The 19547-nt window shown below is 39.1% G+C and overlaps 1 protein-coding gene across 1 annotated transcript; it reads left to right on the forward strand.

Moving 5' to 3' along the window:
* Nucleotides 1-372: 372 nt before the first annotated feature.
* Nucleotides 373-14763, forward strand: LOC124286428 (sodium- and chloride-dependent glycine transporter 1-like; the record flags this gene model as incomplete). The annotated part of the gene is made up of 15 exons (XM_046722805.1): nt 373-484; nt 1963-2083; nt 3091-3222; nt 3927-4145; nt 4633-4798; nt 5463-5601; nt 5722-5856; nt 6694-6797; nt 7005-7129; nt 7340-7452; nt 7776-7907; nt 8658-8761; nt 9982-10081; nt 11427-11582; nt 14465-14763. Coding segments are annotated over 15 exons (2050 nt in total), but the record flags the coding sequence as incomplete, so codon positions are not given.
* Between the last annotated feature and the right edge of the window lie 4784 nt (nt 14764-19547).

A 19547-nucleotide genomic window follows, 5' to 3' on the forward strand; every position in this document is an offset into this window, starting at 1 on the left:
ATCAAATTGCTGTTCTCAGGTCACCGTCTCAGCTGCGTAGATGGATGCGCATGATGTTAATCACTGGAATGTGGTCAAGACTTAATTGTTACAGACCGCTGTCATACAGCTGGAATATTAACAACATCAGTGCCAGAAGTATCAGTAGGTTGTTGCGGTACGAATACTACTGACAAGCAATACATCATTATCTCGTTATATATGTTCTAGTCTTGGTGGGCCGGGAGATGTTACTGATATGCACACATGAACAATATATATCCTTGTGGGAATCGAATCGAGTATTGGCCACTTGCCCAGCTACCCTTTTGGACATTAATGACTACAAAGTGAGATTTCTTTGTAAATGAAACCACCCCGATCCTGTTTCAGCCACGTTCCTGATCCGTACGTCATCATGTTGGTGGTGGCTGGTCTGCCGTTATTCTTCCTGGAACTTGCTGTCCGGTCAGTTCGCCTCCGAGGGCCGATCGCGGTGTGGAAGGTCAGCCCTGCGTTCCATGGTATGTACCACTGTGTTGTCCTTGCAGTCGGTAGTTATCAGATCTGTCGTAGAATCATGGACATGTTGCTTTTCAGCTGTAAAATGCTCTACACCCAAGCACTGGGTATTAGAGACTGAACCAACAATGAAAGTAAATCGCGTATAAATACACTGTAAAAGGATACAACGACCCTTCACTGGCCTAAGAAAAATAGACAACACTTTTGTTAGATGAGCGTTCATGCATGGTGCGTTTTTGATCACTGAACTAGTACAGGTGTAATACGCTTTCTAGCGATGATTGAATACCAATGAATATAATTATTGTTGATTTATCTACTCTCATTGACCTCATTATTAATTTGAGTTTATTGATGTATAAACGCTTGACTTCTTTGTGCATAAGTAAATAATTAAATAATCACCTGCAATGAACCCATTTCTGGTTTCCCGAGCCGTAATATTGTTGAAATACTGCTAAAAGTAAGTATCGGCGTGAGCCGAAATTACTAATAGTGAATTCCTTTGTATATAATGTTATGGATATGTATTGCAACACGTCGACATCTTGAATATATCATTTGTCCTGACTTTCTAGACATATATCCAATGTAGTTTTAACAACCATCGCTCAACTAATGTCTGACAAGTTGATCACTTTACCATATATACTGAAACTAAACTGACGTACAAAAGAAAGTACACACCTGGTGTTTTGGGATTATTTGAAAAGTGTTGTGATTTTGACTGGCAACTTCGTAATTGGGCACGATATCTGTGGTATTTTGGTAACATATTAGGAAAGTCTGTGACTTATATATCACTGTAAAAACTCTTTTCAAAACATTTACGTCGCTCTTTGGAAAGTAATCCAACAGCACCGGGTGTATACTTTCATTTGTACGTCAGTTTATAAAATAAGTAAACGTAAGACAAAAGTACGAAATTGCCTTGAGCCTTGAAATAGTCATTGTGACAGGACATTACGTAACAGTAGCGCTCATAATGACTAAAGGTCGGAAACAGGATGGAGCAAGGGCCACATCTCTGTAAAAACTAGATATAAGACACAGCTCACGATAGGCCCTGACCAGTAACATCAGGGTGTAAAATTTCAGTCCTAAAATTTGAGAAAATTAGTCCTCACTGAGAACTCCATACCTTCGAGGCGGGGAATAATGAGTGTTTGCTGTCAAATGCTGTTCCGATCTCACTCTGTCGTGTTTGGATTTTGACAAGTTTGTGTCTACAGCAGGAAGAAAAGTATAACTCTCCAGCTAACACGACAGGGAAACCTATTTCCGGTTTGGTGAGAGAACTTCCGGTATTGAGAATGCATATGCCTTGTTCACTTTTAACTTTATTCCCCACCATTCAGGCAAGTATTCATGTTTTTGAATGTTAGTTCATACTGTTAAATTGAATTTAAATCTAAATGTATGTATATTGTGTCCATTTGTCAATGTGTGCATGTCTAGGAGAAAGCAGAGAGAGGGTCTTGGGGAGGCCGGTTCGAGTTCTTCTTATCCTGTCTGGGATACGCCATTGGTCTGGGAAACGTCTGGAGATTTCCCTACCTTTGCTACAGGAATGGAGGAGGTCAGTGTTCACGTAGCCCCTGTGTAAACGACGAATGTATAATAAAACACTTTCCCGTTTATTTGTCAAACATCCGAGGGATAAAACAGGGTTTAGTCGTCCTTGCCTTCGTGACATGTAAAACATTCCGAAATAAACGCGAGGATGAGGATTTAAAAACTTATTGAAGCCAAGGGGAAGTGTTTTATCTCAATGGTCGTTCTCATCTAACCGAAACTCTGATCATATGCATGTTAAATCTAAGGGACATTGTAACATCTGCATGTGTGATATTTAACCTGATTGAAGAACAATAGGGTGAAGTAACATGGGGTTAAAGATTATTTCATTGGCTGAATCTTATACCATTTCAGGTGTTCCCCACCGTGATATTGCTGGAATATTGTTAAAAGCGGTGTAAAACTAAAACTCACTCACCCACTGAATTTTATAACTACCAGTAGAAGAGCTTTGCCAAGAAACAGACTTTAGTGACAATGTGCCTGTGAACATTCGGTCTTCAGCAACCAATGCTTGTCGCAAGAGGCAACATTTAATTCCCGTTAAAGCTAAAGAATAAACATTCTAAACTATATACAAACATTTAATCATGTCACACAGCTGACGGGATCGGGTGGTCAGTCTTGCTTATCTAGTTCTCAAGTCACCGTATCTCAACTGCGTAGATGGATGCGCATGATGTTAATCACTGGAATGTCTGGTCAAGACTTAATTATTAACAGACCGCTGTCATATAGCTGGAATATTAACAAACATCAGTGCCAGAAATTATCAGCAGGTTGTTACGGTACGAATACACTGACAAGCAATACACCGTATATAAGTTTATATATGTTCTAGACTTGGTGGACGGGAGATGTTACTGATATACACACATGAACCAATATATAGCCTTGTGGGGAATCGAACCCGTGTGGCCGGACCACTTGCCCAGCTACCCTTTTGGACAATAATGACTACAAGAGTGAGATTTCTTTGTAAGTAAGGCCACCCGATCCTGTTTTCAGCCACGTTCCTGATCCCGTACGTCATCATGTTGGTGGTGGCTGGTCTGCCGTTATTCTTCCTGGAACTTGCTGTCGGTCAGTTCGCCTCCGAGGGGCCGATCACGGTGTGGAAGGTCAGCCCTGCGTTCCATGGTATGTACCACTGTTGTCCTTGCAGTCGGTAGTTATCCAGATCTGTCGTAGAATCATGGACATGTTGCTTTCAGCTGTAAATGCTCTACACCCAAACACTGGGCATTAGAGACGCTGAACCAACACAATGAAAGTAAATGCGTATAAATACACTGTAAAGGATACAACGACCCTTCACTAGCTAAGAAAAAATAGACAACACCTTTTTGTTAGATGAGCGTTCATGCATGATTGCGTTGACCACTGATCACTGAACTAGTACAGGTGTAATACGCTTTCTTGATGATTGAATACCAATGAATATAATTATTGTTGATTTATCTACTCTCATTGACCTCATTATTAATTTGAGTTTATTGATGTATAAACGCGTGACTTCTTTGTGCATAAAGTAAATAATTAAATAATCGCCTGCAGAGATACGTTTAGGCTGGGTTGGGTGCTGTGGGGTAGCCCAGTGGTTACAAAACTCTAGTTCGATTCCCCAAGTGGGTGCAATGAACCCATATCTGGTTTCCCGAGCCATAATATTGTTGAAATACTGGTAAAAATAAGTATCGGCGTTAGACTAGGTTGGTACTTGTTGATTATGTTTTACACAATGATGGAGAATACAAAAAAATTCAAAGTAACAAACTACGTCATGAGGTTTCAGAGGTCATATTACCACCGAGTACACTTGGTCTGTTGAACCCATATTCCAGGCATCGGGGTTGCTATGGTGACTATCAGCGGCATGGTCTGTATCTACTACAACGTCGTCATAATGTACGCCATCTACTACATGTTCGTCAGCTTCGTCAGCCTGGATGGTTCAGTTCCCTGGGGATCCTGTGACAATCCCTGGAACACCAACTCCTGCAGGACGAGTTATCCGCCCCTAGATCTTATGAATGAAACTTCCAAGATGGACATACTTTCCTGTGAGATATACACACAGATATTTCGTATTTGGTATATTCGTAAGAGGAGGACTTTAGGAAGTCAAATTAATCCGTTAACTTCAGAAACCTGCATCATGTGTTTTCGGACATTTTGTACATTAGCAAAATGACTTCAAATTATGTTAACTGGACGTTAACCCATCGTCGCCATGTCCTTGACTAATGCCATCGATGGAATTGTATCCGCTCACTTTTTATATGTTTGTCAATATATAATATTGTTTGATAAAATCTTAAACATATGTAACATGATATAGTTGGAACAGTAGTGGACTCAACAGAAACTTCGTATAATCTTTATACACTTACATTTATAAACGCTGCCCTATCAACTGATCTATCTCTGCTACTCGCAGTGTTTTAACCAAACACTGAATCGTGTTTAACTGCATAACCTGAACCTACGTGTTTAAGAAACATATGTCAGTTTTACGATACAATCCTGACAATGTCACTGATGTTCCAGCCGAGCTGTACAACAAAGACTGTGTAGTGTCTCTACTTGATCGCATCTCCATCACTTTCAACAACACCTTGACCGACTTCGCGCAGCTCAATTCATCCATGATCGTACATGATGCTACAAAGGAATGCCGCACACGGTTCACCTCGCCTAGTGCCGAGTATTGGGAGTTAGTAATAATACCTTTACACATCAATTAACTTTTCCAACAGTCATCTTTCCCTATATGAGGAGCATTAATGCAGCAGCCCCAGCCTTTTGGGTCTACATTTTGAAGTTAAAACGTTCATGTCTTTTCTCAGATATCAAAGTGCTTAATATACTCTGCAGAATGATCAAAAGAGACAAGCAAAAGTGATTAGGGTTGTACGGTTTTTCTTGTCTGGTTTTGTGATCATTTTTATGTCGGGGGCTTGGGGTGGGGGTGAGGGTTTGTCCAGTGAACAATTGACTTGAATTGAATCGTTATGTTTTTATAGTCGGAATCATCGTATTGTCGTCTCTGCTTTTATTAAACTTTCTCTTGATTATCAAATTTTGGACCATTTTCATATTCTTTTGAAAACTTCTCGGGAAAGTGGATACATTATTTAAAATACACAAAAAATCAACACCACTTTCCCCTCAACACACAATTACCCTACACACCCCACACACCCAACCCCCTCACCCACACACCCACACCCACACCCCTCAGCTACACCCACACCCCTCAGCTACATACGACAACAACTAGGCACAAGTGAACCGAATAATGTGGTATTTGGTATTTTCATATTCAGATCTCATATTCTCATTCTGTCAAGCCGTCACTGTATCATTGTATTTTCAAGGCGGCATGTGCTCCGTCTCCACGAAGCTGATGGCTTTGAAGACATGGGAAGCATCAGCCTGAAAAACGCTGCTAGTCTCGTGGTTGCCTGGATCATAGTCTTCGCTTGTATCATGAAAGGAATCAAGTCCTCTGGAAAGGTCGGTGTCTCGCAGCAATTTAAACAATGTAAAGTTAGTTCAACGTAATATTTACTGACGGTTTGACACACGTGTATATGTGTGTATAGGAATTCTTCTTAAGGCTCCTATTACTTCCAGGTCGTGTACTTCACCGCCACCTTCCCCTACATCATCCTGGTAGTCCTGCTGGCCCGAGGCCTGACTCTAGAGGGATACGAGAAGGGCATTACCTTCTACATGACCCCACAGGTCCACAGGCTGACTGAGGCCAAGGTAAGGAGACTTATATTAAGGAATAATCAAATGTTCTTGTAGATATTATAATTACCTAGATACAGTTCCATAGAGATTAGGTATTCATTCATTAATCAGCAGAGCTCTTAAGGCACCTTTGTTAACTCTGAAATCGTGCCACGTCTAATAATATAGTAAAACGTGATTCATCTAACAGGTAAACAACACGTTTTACTGTAGGGTAAAGGGCTATGGATGAATAAAAGTACAAACATTTCACATACATGAAAGTTATAAGTACCCTTAAACATATATCAGTATTGAAGTTATTATTGCATAGGAATTATGGCTAAAATGTCAGAACTGACTATGGATTTATATGTGTATGTTTCCAAACGTGCTTTGGTCTTTTACAATACACAGTACGTATTCATAACCAATTCATAACCATATTTCCGTCTGCACAAGCCATTTCTCAAAGTGAGATAACTCTCAACCGTTACTTTTTGGTCAGTCAGTATTTTTGGTTTAGGATTATTAGATGACGTATGTGATTGAGAAGACTTACCTTCAAAAACATGTTTTCAGGCCACTGGTTGTATCAGCACACATCATGAAGATGTCTGTAAATTGTAAACAAATGTTATGTAGAATATTCGAATACAGTTCCACTTAACATGCTTTGTACTGTCCGCTGCAAGTACATCTGTAAGCCAGAAATCTATTTTGTGACTAGGCTAAAAAAACAGGGGCTAATCGTTTGTGGCTTACTATTACTTCCAGCTTGTGTTATGGTGCGGAGGAAGATGTCGTTTCAAACACGAGTACTGTTATGCAGGTATGGGGATCATTTCACACACGAGTACTGTTATACAGGTATGGGGAGACGCAGCCACACAGATCTTTTTCTCTCTGGGTCCTGGATTCGGGTGTCTGTTGACCATGTCCAGTTACAACAAGTTTAAAAACAACTGTGAACGGTGAGATCTTGTGCGTTTTGTTGGGTTTTGTTATAGAATTAAAACAGTTCCTGGACGGTTTCTGTTAAACTGTCAAATTCAGGCAAAATATCACAGGTGCGTGCGTTTTCTTTGCAGATGTTCTTCAAAATTTTATTGAGAAATATGTGGTATCGAATAAGTGTAGAATATATTGTATTTAACATATTCAAATGCATATTCTTTCAGGGATGCTCTCATCGTCGCCTTTATCAATTGTTGCACCAGTGTGTTCGCGGGCTTCGCCATCTTCTCCCTCCTGGGTTCCATGGCTCACACCACGAACCAGGATGTGGAGAGTGTGGTCGACCAAGGTGATTACCAGTTCAAAACTTTCGACAATGTTAAATATAGAATACCCCGTCTTGACTGACCTCAGAAACTGATTCCGTTTGGTGTAAAGGGAAAAAATATTATATAAATGCATCACTGAATATTCGCGACATATGTTTACGAAAATGATATCCATGTCTGTCTATAGATCCTATCACTGCTACTCGACTTACTCAACCAAACGTTTTCAGGACCGGGTCTAGCTTTCATTGCTTACCCAGAAGGCATTGCGCAACTTCCGATGTCACCACTGTGGGCCTTCCTGTTCTTCTTCATGCTGTTAAACATTGGCCTCGACACTCAGGTTAGGAACTCACTCTTAAATGACTTGAGGACTCGAACTCGGGTCTTCAGGGTGGCGCGAACGCTTTAAAGGCGAGGCTACTCCATCACCCTGTATGGTATAGAACACATAGGAATTCAGAGACCATGAACACATGAAAGGCATAATCCAAGTCCTGCAAGGAATTAATTAAAATATACGATACGAACATGTATAGTAGAACTACATTTAGCTGTTAAAGAGACGTTGATTTCTCACTGAGATTCTGGATGTTATAATCCACCCAGCTCATTACGTTTTTGTGCTGACTCCTTGTGATAAAAATGTAAACCTATCAACCTCAGTTCGTCATGATGGAGACGTTGATCAGCGGCATCAGTGACATCTTCCCACGTTTCCTGAGGACGCACAAGGCTCCGTTCGCTGCATTCTGTTGTTTTGTTGGATTTCTACTCGGTCTGCCCCAAGTTACAAAGGTAGGCAGAGCCCAACTAGACAACAACTAAGTTTACTCCATGGCGTGTTAAAAAAATGTCATCATAACAATATTATGGTTGTACCAAGGCACCCATGCGAAAGAAAACACATAGTGCTTCATCATTCATTCGTGTGTGAACACGGCGTTGTGTTGAGATGAGTCGGATGATGCATTGACTTGTGTTGTTTTGTTGTTGATGTGAGTGAGTGAGTGAGTGAGGTGTGGCTAACTGGAGGTGAAAGCGAAACTGTTTTTACGAGGAACAAAAATCTCTCAACAAACTGTATGACAAGAGGGATATCAATATTACGACTGCTCCAGGAGCTCTGTCTAGGGAGATTTCATATGATTCATGGTCAAGGGCTGTTTCATCAAAGCTACAACATACAAAGCTTTTGTGAGGCTTTCCAAAACGTTTGTGGCAGGACATGCTACGACAGTGGAGGACATGCACTTACTCTTTAGACAAATTGTGTGAGCGGCAGTTGCTATCGGTCCTCAAGACAATGTCACGCTGACCCATCTCGTGAACACCTGGTGCCACCACTTGTTTTCAGTGATACATTTTCTTTAACTCTATTTCATGCATTTGACGCCATATGGAATCCGTTTTCTGCAGATAATCGAGACCTTATGATTTCATATTTAATACAAGAAATATGTTTGATATGTAATTTTATAGTAGATGATTATGGATAAATCCATGGCATAGAATAATGCTTAAAAACCTAAACACTTACTCCCCCAGGGTGGTATTTACATGCTGACACTGATGGATTGGTACAGTGGCAGCTACAGCGTCATGCTGCTGGCTCTGACGGAGATCATCTGCCTCATGTATGTCTACCGTAAGTACTTCATCTTCTCAAGCTTAAATACAAGTCAAGGTGCCCGCGAATGTCATTACACTCATGTATTTACAGTTTCGTTTGGCTACACGTTCAAGCAGTAAACTCTTTTCACTAGCCCCCAGTCTTGAACTTTAACGTTAATGAACGTACGCGTAAACACAACGGATGTTCCTGTTCCAGATTTTTTCTCTGATGTGTGTCATTCATCAAGAACTGGTAACCCCTGGAAAGGTCACATCAATCAAATTTTGACCGCCATAAATCGGATTTGAGGCAATGGGATGTTATCCTTTCAAAACAAATTTGACTCGCTTCATAAAAAAAAATCCACTTCACAAATTCGGAATAAGAGTCACTTTATCGATACAGAAATCAGACTGATACACTCGCTTATCTCGAACATCAAAGTAGCCTTCACTGTTGGTGTTAAGAAGGGTCACATCATAGATGTGTCGAATCGGAGAAAAAGGTCAGATTTAAATCAAATTTATCTATTTATCTATTTATCAAATTTCCTACTTCACCTCATGTTTATCCTTATGTTGTGATTGCTGTAAAATATTTTTGTTGTATTGTGATAGGATAGATGTTGATATTGTATTGTGATAGGATTATGTTTATGATAGCAATGACATAACACCATATTTAATAACCATTTTGTCTAAACCTCAGCATCATGGTCGATCAAATCCTCACTCACTGGTGACCTTGACATAGACGCGCACCTGCTGACCTTAACTTTACAGTGATCCGTGAATGTAGGTTCTGTACAGTATTGCTTCCTTTTTGTGTTAACATTAATACCCGTATGTTAATGATGGGTTCTCTCTGTATACAGTAAACTTCGGTTATAGTTTTACGCCGCACTCAGCAATATTCCAGCTATATGGCGGCGGTCTGTAAGTAATGGAGTCTGGACCACACAATCCAGTGATCAACACGGTTATGACGAACTTAGAGCACCACCATATAGTAGTTCGTTACAATCATAGTTTGATTTACTTATTTCGACTAAAATATACAGCAAGGGATTGTATGCATTAGTTCGTTATAGGCGGATCGTTATAACCGAAGTTTATTGTATATCTGTACACACGAATGTGTCAAACTCAGGTATTAGGTAGAAGAATAAATAATTCCAACAGAAGAAAGTTTTTCACTTGTCGTAACCGTTTAAGCTTTGGTTGGCTGGTTCTGGCCTCGGGATGGGAATAGGAAAAGTCTCCTCCCTTTCATGGAGGACATCGAGATGATGATTGGCCACAAGCCCAACCCCTACTGGGTCATCAACTGGGTCTTCCTGACTCCTGTCGTCATCGTCGTAAGCGCTGAAACTCTTAGACGTCGCCAACTGCTTACACGTCTGAAACATATACACCCGTGCATTAATTAAGCACCACCCTATTTTGAAAATAAGATGTGATGCTACAGCCATTAATTTAATAAGCCTGTAGTTAAAGAAGCTTTATCTACTGACAGTTTTACAAATACCATAAACTTTTCTATTCTTTCTGAAAGAATATGTTGATGAAAATGTGATGGGACTGAATTTTTACCCAAAATAACTATTCCTCTAATGCTCAAACTATACAATTAAATTAAGTTTTCACTAAATATAACAATTCTGTTATGTACCAAGATGACATTTAGACATCAATTAGCTTTAATTGTGCATAATCAGGAAGAACCCGATTGTCAAAGATTCAGACCTTTTTCCAACAATTCAGATTGCCAATTGACAAAAATTGAAAAAGGCCACATTTATAAGATTTTGGAATATTTTTTTATGATTTTGAGTTTATTGTAATGAATAAACACTTCTCCTTGTCGGACACTGATAATTACAACTAAAATCTGTTTGTTTTGTTTGTAAAGCAACTTTTACTGCATTTTAAAATTTTCCTTTTATTTAGTTTGACCGAAACTTTTCCTCAATCTTAGTTTATAAACTTTTATCCATTCACAATAAATAACGAATTTATAGGCCACACAACAATCAATTATTACTTTCACTTTTCAAAATAAGGTAACTTGTTTTAGGACAGAAAAACACCTGTTTTAAACATAGGCAATTATCCTAATTAAAGTTCTTGGTAATTTCAATGATGTTTTCGTTTTTGAAATGTTAAATGCTTGCTCTATCAAATTATAATGGTTACTTTTTGGAAAGAGTTTCGAATTTCATTTCGGACAAAATTAATTGGAAAAAATACAGGATGGTGCTTATTTTATGCACAGATGTATATATGGTCTTCTTCATAGTAGTTGCTTTTTACCAAAGTACCTTTTAAAATGCTACTTAAACTGCGTGATCATTTGAATACTTTTAAAGTTCATTTTAAATGTATACGTGAATAAGAAAGTTTTATATCTGCTGAAAATGTTAAATATAGATATTTGTTGGTCACGATCCTCATACAATTTCCTTTTTAGCAGTGAAAAATTATTTCTCAATAATAATTTCCAATTACCACAGCTTTAATTTGGCGTCATAATGGTCAATACAGAGGAATGTTACATATCCAAATATTTAACATTTTAAAAAAACTCTCTTAGATTATTTCTCCGATAAAGGTTTGGATAAATGAGATGTACAAAAAGAGTTTTAAGCATGTTTTCAGAGGCAATAACTGTGTGACAAATACAAATGCTGTTTCTATTTGAAGTTCATCGTGATAGTGTCAGTCTCTCAGTACACACCGGCCTCCTATGGTGACTACATGTTCCCGCCGTGGGCTGAGGCGATTGGCTGGTGCATGGTTGTCGCCCCTGTTGCTATGATACTCCTCGTCATGGCTGTACAAGTCTGCAGATTGGGAATGGTAATTATGTTATTAACAACTGGGTTCCGATGTATGATGTGTAACAAAACACATACAGCAGGTTCATGTGCCGCTGTGGTGGGCTAGCCTAGTGGTTAAAGCGTTGAGTCATCAGGCCATCCACATTTTTTTATGTTTCTCATCTCCAAACTGGTGCTGAAACTTCTGCTGATGAGGGGCGGGCAGGCAGGCGAAAATAAATTTTTAAAAAAAAGAAGAAAAATTAAGAAAAAGCAGTTTGCCATATTCTTTTCAAGCTGGTGACAGAAAATGATCCTCCTACAGTACCCAGACCATAAAAAGAGGCTTTTCTTATTGTGACAATCCTTTTTTCTCAATTTTAGACAGTTCATATTAAACATAAGGAAACTATATGGAATAATTATGCTACAAACTTTTAATAGAGCCTCTTTAAATGTCACATTGGATCAGAATACAACAAAGTCAGTTCTTCAAAACTGGCACTTTCTTTATTTTTGGAGAGATTTATCACTTTATGTATTATTTTTTTTGCCACCGGTCAAAGGCTGTCTTCCACTGGTAGCTCACTGGTTGCAGGTCCACAGTTTTTTAATTTCCAAGCTCAATACGAATTGACACGATAGAAGATAACGGGAAAAAGCCATGAAAAATCGGTATATTGTCAGGGCATTTCCTACGACAGAACAAGAGACAGTGTAAGTCTCGGGTGTCATAGCATCTCTGAAATAATGTAAACTCACTTTATATATCAACCCTTATGTTATTTCCGACGGCAATTCTTCAACTATTGTCGCATTCAAGTTTAACAAATAGATCTTATACTACCACCAACCTCAATGTAAAAAGAATCGGAGATACACCCCCAACCAACGAACCTGTATCACCTGGAAGACATTTATCGCGAATTTGTGATTATTACACATCCCTGACAATTGAAGAAAGTCTGTGTAGAATGTAACCTTTAATTATAAATATGAATAGTACGTTTTGATCAGCAGTTCTTCACACATTTCATTTTGCTTTTAAATTCTGACACTGTTTCTGACGCATACTTGATGTACCATACACCTATTATCCAATTAGTCGGTTGCAGCATAAGTACCAGTCATCATAGTTTAAAATAAAGATTTAGCCCTTATAAAATGTGCCCATCAGTCAGTGCTGTGAGTCATATATGTTAATTCATTGATCCATTTCTTACAAAGGTTTAATACCATTCAATCTCTAAACATAAGTAATCATTTACAGAGATTTGTCTCAACAAACAACGGATCATTCTGACCACCCAAGAGGATGTGTATGATAGAATTTTATGCGTATAGAATGACATATGTATCTTCTTGTTTTAGTAACATTATGTTGATAAAATATTTCACGTGACAGACCAGATACTATATTCTGATTTTCATTCAACGGTTCTGAAGAAAACTTTAGTGTTAGTGTTTGCCACGATTCTTGGCAATTATGGCGTACGATAGGGGTACGAGTTTTCTTGTAGGTCACGGAAAGAGGCGAGCAGTTACGAATGGCCCCTTTAGATGCTTGGGAGACTTTTCAAAATCTTATATTTTTTTCAAAGTTGACTTTTAAGACACAGTATTCGTTTGATCGGGCTGAAATTATTGCTGTCGGCGGCATTTTGTACAATAACATAAAAAATTTATTCCGTCGGAATGAAAATTTGGGTCGGTCGGGAGATGAGAAACACAGAAAAAAATACGGACGGCCTCACACGAAAGACTCAGGTTCGATTCCCCACATTGGTACAATTTGGTACGTCATTTTCTGAGTCACTCGCCGTAATATGGCTGGTATATTGTTCATTGCGTAGTAGTATACTGAACAACATTAGAAACGCATCACGCTAAAATGCGCCGACGATGCTCAGATATCATGGGTACATTTCAGTCTGACGGGGATATTTCGTATTATATGAGTGGTGCGTTTCTAATGTTGTTCAGTATATATTATTTGTCCCCAAATGTACAGATGTTCCATGCGTCTATTGAACCCACACAGGTGAGTGGGAATACGAACATCTCTGCCATGGCATTTTAAAGTCTCCAAAGGTGTTCATGTGGCAGAAGTGCATATTTGTGTTTGGAAAACGTTCGTTGAAAGGCTACTGGTATTTGACTTGTAGTTTGGACAGTACAAATACAGTATTCAGTACAAGAACTAGGCACTGGTACCGCTTTATTTTTATCCACTGTTTTAATTCTTACTGTTACAATCACAACTTTTCATTGGTTTGTATTGAGTTTATTTAATGACACACAACCTGTACGAAAATTGTAATAGACCCTACGCTACGTGCTTTGATAGACACATGCATGCAAGTCGGAGTCGAACCTTTCACTCCTCTTAAGCAATGATGTCTCTGGATGGGCATGTGTTGTGGCTTTTTGTTTGACGGAGCACTTATCTCAGCAACTGATACGTCTAAGTCTTATAAGGTCAGAGGCGGTGGGGTAGCCTAGTGGTTAAAGCGTTCGCCCGTCACGCCGAAACCCGGGTTCGATTCCTCACATGGGTACAATGTGTGAAGCCCATTTCTGATGTCCCCGTAGTGATATTGCTGGAATATTGCTATAAGCGGCGTAAAACTAAATTAACTCACTCTACAAGGTCAATAGAATAGTATATTATGTATATTCCAGTTTCCATCTCTGGTGTGTAGTGTATTCTGCCACTTAGCTCTGGCGGCTGGTGTATACCTCCATAAGTAGTTGTGATCAGTTGTGTTCCTGAACCTAGCTACGTCCGCTGATCGAATCATCCTCATCCTCCATGTTTTATCGGCTTGCGATTTTTTAAACATTTGGCCATGTTTGGAGTTCCCCAGGTTAAGCTAGTACCATACATTACACTTATGACACATTCACATTTTGTTCACACAGTTGAAAGCCTTCAGCCCAACACAGGGCTGGGGACCTGCACTTCCGGAACATCAAACGGGGAAATACGCCAGGAACGCCGATGGAACTGTGAAGGATTCAGACATGCCCCAAGTCATAAGTATTAAGATGACTGGGAGCGCCACCTACAGTACCGGTGTAGAAAACAAGGCATTCTTCACCAACATATCCTAGCCTTACATTGTTGCAGTAGATGTCATAAATTTGTTTTACAACAAATAATATGTTGGTTTGTTTGGCTTTTGGGGGTGTTTATTTCTTTAAATAAATCATTGGGAATTATTGGGTTATTCCTTCTCCGTATTGCATCAACTGAGCATTCAGTCTGCATCCATGCGATATATTTCGTTTAAGAGAATCTGTGTACACTGAGCTCAGTTAACACATGCTTATGCAGACTGAATCAACAGCTAACGCAACTGTATGTCATATGATCCATACCATGTTTTTATGCTGTTATTTGTTGTTATTTCAAATTGGAACAATAAGTTAACCTTGAAATCTGTACACAAGAATTCATTGTGAAATCATCTATTAAATGATAAAATGAATTAGGTTGAAATTTCAATTCAAATTACTACGAAGTACTTACAAAGACACACACAATAAAGTGTCATTACAAAATTCAAGGGCAGTAATATTACAACCAGAGCCTTCTCAGCCAACGCTCGTATTCTCTGGAACTTTCTTCCTATCAACCTTAGATCCTGCACTTCACTAGACTCTTTCAAGAAACAACTGAAAACCTACTGACCCTGTAAAAGCGCCACTAAGCAGCATCGGTTGGACATTAGGAGCTCAACAAGTGCATTACTATTATTAATAAGAGAATACATATGATATCAGTAGCCAGAAGTAGTTCTTATTCAGTAATAACCATACTCGCAATCGGACCAGATTGGTTGGTTTGTTGTTTAACGCCGCACTCAGCATTATTCCAGCTATGGCGGCGGTCTGTAAATAATCGAGTCTGGACCAGACAATCCAGTGATCAACAGCATGAGCATCGATCTACACAATTGGGATACGATGACATATGTCAACCAAGTCAGCGAGCCTGGCCACCCGATCCCGTTACTCGCCTCTTACGACAAGCATGGGTTACTGAAGACCAATTCCTACCCGGATCTTCACACAATCACTGGACTTGATGTTCTGGCCCCATTGTATTCTTAAAACTCTCCAGAATGTTCTGTATATTGACAGATGTGTATACATGCCGTTCTAGAAACTTCCACACCAAGTTTAACCCGCCAAATCGTCTATTATAGCAACTTCCACACCACTGTTTACATAAGATAACAATATATTCCTGACCTACTATTGTTAAAACACTGTAATGAACTTAAATTGGATCGTAACAGAAAAAAATGTAATACAATTACAATGTCTAAAATAAAACGCTATTTATGTAATGAGTGTAACTGTGTTTATTTTTAACTGCGTATATTTTTACAAATAGAAATATTCGAAGTGAGTAAGTAAGGAATCTGAGGATGTCGGAATACAAAACCATGTGGTGAGCGAATTTCATTAAATTGCAATTAGTATTTCAGTCATATCGTGTCAACTTCATGAAAAGTGATGTATGATCTGGATGTATAATCAAACATTATATCCACGTCCCTTGGCCTGATTATTCCCGAATAAGAAGAGGAACGATTACAGTAAAGTAGTGTATCGTCAGTGGTCTTGTGGATACAGTGCAAGAGAAAGAGTGAGTGAGTAAATGCTGCTTAACGTCGCTTCAGCAGCTATATTCGCGGCGAGACATGGGACAAAAAGGTGTCAACGCGTAGATGTGTCGACAGGGGAACTAACTCGAAATAATACGTTGACGAAGACAAAGAATATGTCCAAACGTCTTTAGTTGGCTATACAAGAAATGACAAACAAATACACAAGACAGTAATGAGCTGGGTTGTCGGCTCAGACATAAATGAGGTGAGCGGAGCTCCAGCTCAACCCCAGGGCGTTTCCTACGAGCGGCATTATCCTGCTGGCGGTCGTCGCCACAGGCAGTCGGGATACCGGACTAGTGACGGTATAGATGTGAGCATATAGTTATAGACAACAATGGACAGACGAAGAGACATCAATAGACATGTAAAGAAACAATAGCATTGTCTTGGACCAGTCCATCTAATGGCAGACACGGCCAATTGGATGACCAATTAGGCTATAAATGTCATATACAGTAAATAATTAGTGGTACAGGGATGTCTGACAAGTCACACTGCGGTAGTGATAAGGATTAAGAATGCAGATTAGCGTCATATAAATAATTACAATTAAGTCCAGCATTGCTTGGCTATAAAGTTTATGGTCTTTAGAAATATAGACTTTGGTCGTCCTGAATTAGTCGCTATGACAAAAGGAATCACATACCGATTGATTGTACGAATACATGAAATATAGAATAACAACGTGAATCGGTAATGCCAGTGGTTTTAATGCTTAAAGAGAAAAGTTGACCGGGGAGTTAGGGAATATAGCCGTAGGTAGAGCAAGTACTCAAAACATAGCGTAATTAAAGCATCGTCAGCTCAAGTCAGGTTATTTAGTAAATAACAAGTGTAAAAAGAAAATGAACAACATCAAAGATTCAGATTCCTGAGCTCGCATTAATTTCGTGACGCATTTTAGACTAGACCCTCGCACTCGCATTAAAATCGTGACGCATTAATTTCATGATTTACAGTATACGTTTATGTTTACGGGGGCATTCATGAATCACAACACGCACAGAATCACCTATGACTGCGTTTGCACGTTAAATCAGTATGTACAATTCTTGGATTATCACAACGCGTTATTTGACAAATTTATATATATACACGATGCGCGACAGTACCAATAACATTAGACATGACATTATTTGGCACGCAATGATAGAACTAGGATATAAGAGATATTGAAATTCACATGATCATATATTGCATTAATTTATGTATTACGCCAATAGATTTGACGTTCATCATTGGTTTGCCATCGTGCGCATCAAAGTATAATACTTTCAGTATCTAAGTAACCATCACTGTAGCTGTAGAACCTTAGATATACAGATTATACAGATGTTTTATCATTAATTATATAGCCCGATTTACCTTCACTTTAAATATCGTATTCAGCGTGTAAACTATATATATCCGGAGACTTAGTGGATAATCATCTTACGATATTAGGGGGTAACTGTACATTACACGCACATGTTGTGCTAAACACATTTTAAAACATACAAAACAAAGTTAACATCTATTCATAATAAATACATTACACATTTCTGGCTGACAAATATGTCACACGTTATAGTCTATAATATTCCATGCATGCATAAGTAATATTTGATCATTTCTTTGTAAATAAGACTGAAAGACTATGAATACACACAGGTACATCATCCTTTTAGTTTACTGTCAGTGGTGTTGTGTACTGACCAGTGAAGATGTTTGACTTATATAGTAATCGCCCTCGTGTGTTTTGACTTCGAATGATTTTTTATCAGGTGTCCAGTCATTTAAGGCGTCGCATGTGTCCTCTATATGCAATTGCGGATCGTCCTTATCATATGTTTAGCTAAAGTCTAGCTTAATTTCGCTTTATCTTACCCAAAGAGAGAGCGAATGATCAAACCTGTTGACGTCAGGTTTGCCCTAATTATGTTTCTGAGTTCGTCTCTACCACACCAGTTCGTGTAGGTTACACGACAGTCGTAAATGTCCAAGGCCTGCTTGATTATAATGTTGGCCTTTCTTCACACATGAACCTGACAAGTCATGAATAAACAATGCCATTTAGGAAGTGACCAAATGTAACATATGTTACATTTGGGATTACACTTTCGTAGTAAAGTACAGATTCTGGTATTTTGTTGGGTTGAGTCCGATCCGGGATTCGAATCCACACCCTTAGAGTCAGGCACCTAATCACAAGCACACAAAGTCAGCCTCTTAACTCGCTCAGCCACCGCGGTTAGTAAACGTCCACTCACGCACTTTCCAGAATCACATTGTTACATGGTACATGTAATTGTATTTGTAGTAATTGTCTGTAGCAGCAACTGATTGACACGCTGGTAAAATGACAAACGCTGTATGAGCTTTGGACAGCGACAAATTAGAACTTGATCTTAAAAGCCGTGGTGGGACATATTCACTGAGGAGATCTTTCAGATAGATTGGAGCTTTGTCATGGAGGCACTTGAAGCGAGAGTGAGGATTTTTATATTCTATTCTCTCTTTTTCGTGGGCAGCCAATGTAAGCGTATCAGCAATGGTGTAATGTGACTGCGCTTGTTGACTCGGCAAATCAATCGCGCCGCAGAGTTCTGAATCCTCTGGAGCTTGGACAATAGATCTTGGCGGATATTTACAAGAAGACTGCAGCAATAATCCAAACGTGAGAGAACAAGTGAACGAACTAGGTGGTGAGCTGCATCAAATGTCAGAATATCACGAATGGAAGCAATATTTCTGAGATGAAAATAGCATGACTTACAAACAGAGTTTACGTGTGTTTCCATGGATAAATTTGAGTCTAGAAAAACACGTACATCACAACATGATGCCCGAATGATATTGCCGAAATACACCTGTATTGTGCACCGCAAAGGTTGCGCTTCAGTATAACCTATATAATATTCAATGAATTTTGTGTGTTCATTTACTGATTTCATAACTTGTGCATGCCGATTTCAGGAATTCACTTCATAGCTATGAACTCTGAGCCAGAAGTGACTGATTATGGAATAGATTTGGTTTATTTGATTTTATAAAATATAAATCGCATTGTCTCCACATCATCTCCATATTCCCTTGCCGACATCACTGTACCTGAGCAACAAAGCATAACTTAATATGCCCCGTCACGTGCCCGAGCTGGGACGTGATGAGACTGTTCTGGCTGTGTAGACCCATATTGCCGTGGTAGTGTTCTAGTGGGAAGACCTCCAGTGTAGTATGTTGGACTTTACAACAGCGTGGTGGAAGCGTCTTGATCTTGCGAAATACCTGTCCTTACCATAGTCTCCTACCCGCTACTGAAGCTCACCTTCACATACAACACG

Source organism: Haliotis rubra, unplaced genomic scaffold (assembly GCF_003918875.1).
Source record: "Haliotis rubra isolate DU_JTF1 unplaced genomic scaffold, ASM391887v1 Scf382, whole genome shotgun sequence".
NCBI lineage: Eukaryota > Metazoa > Mollusca > Gastropoda > Lepetellida > Haliotidae > Haliotis > Haliotis rubra.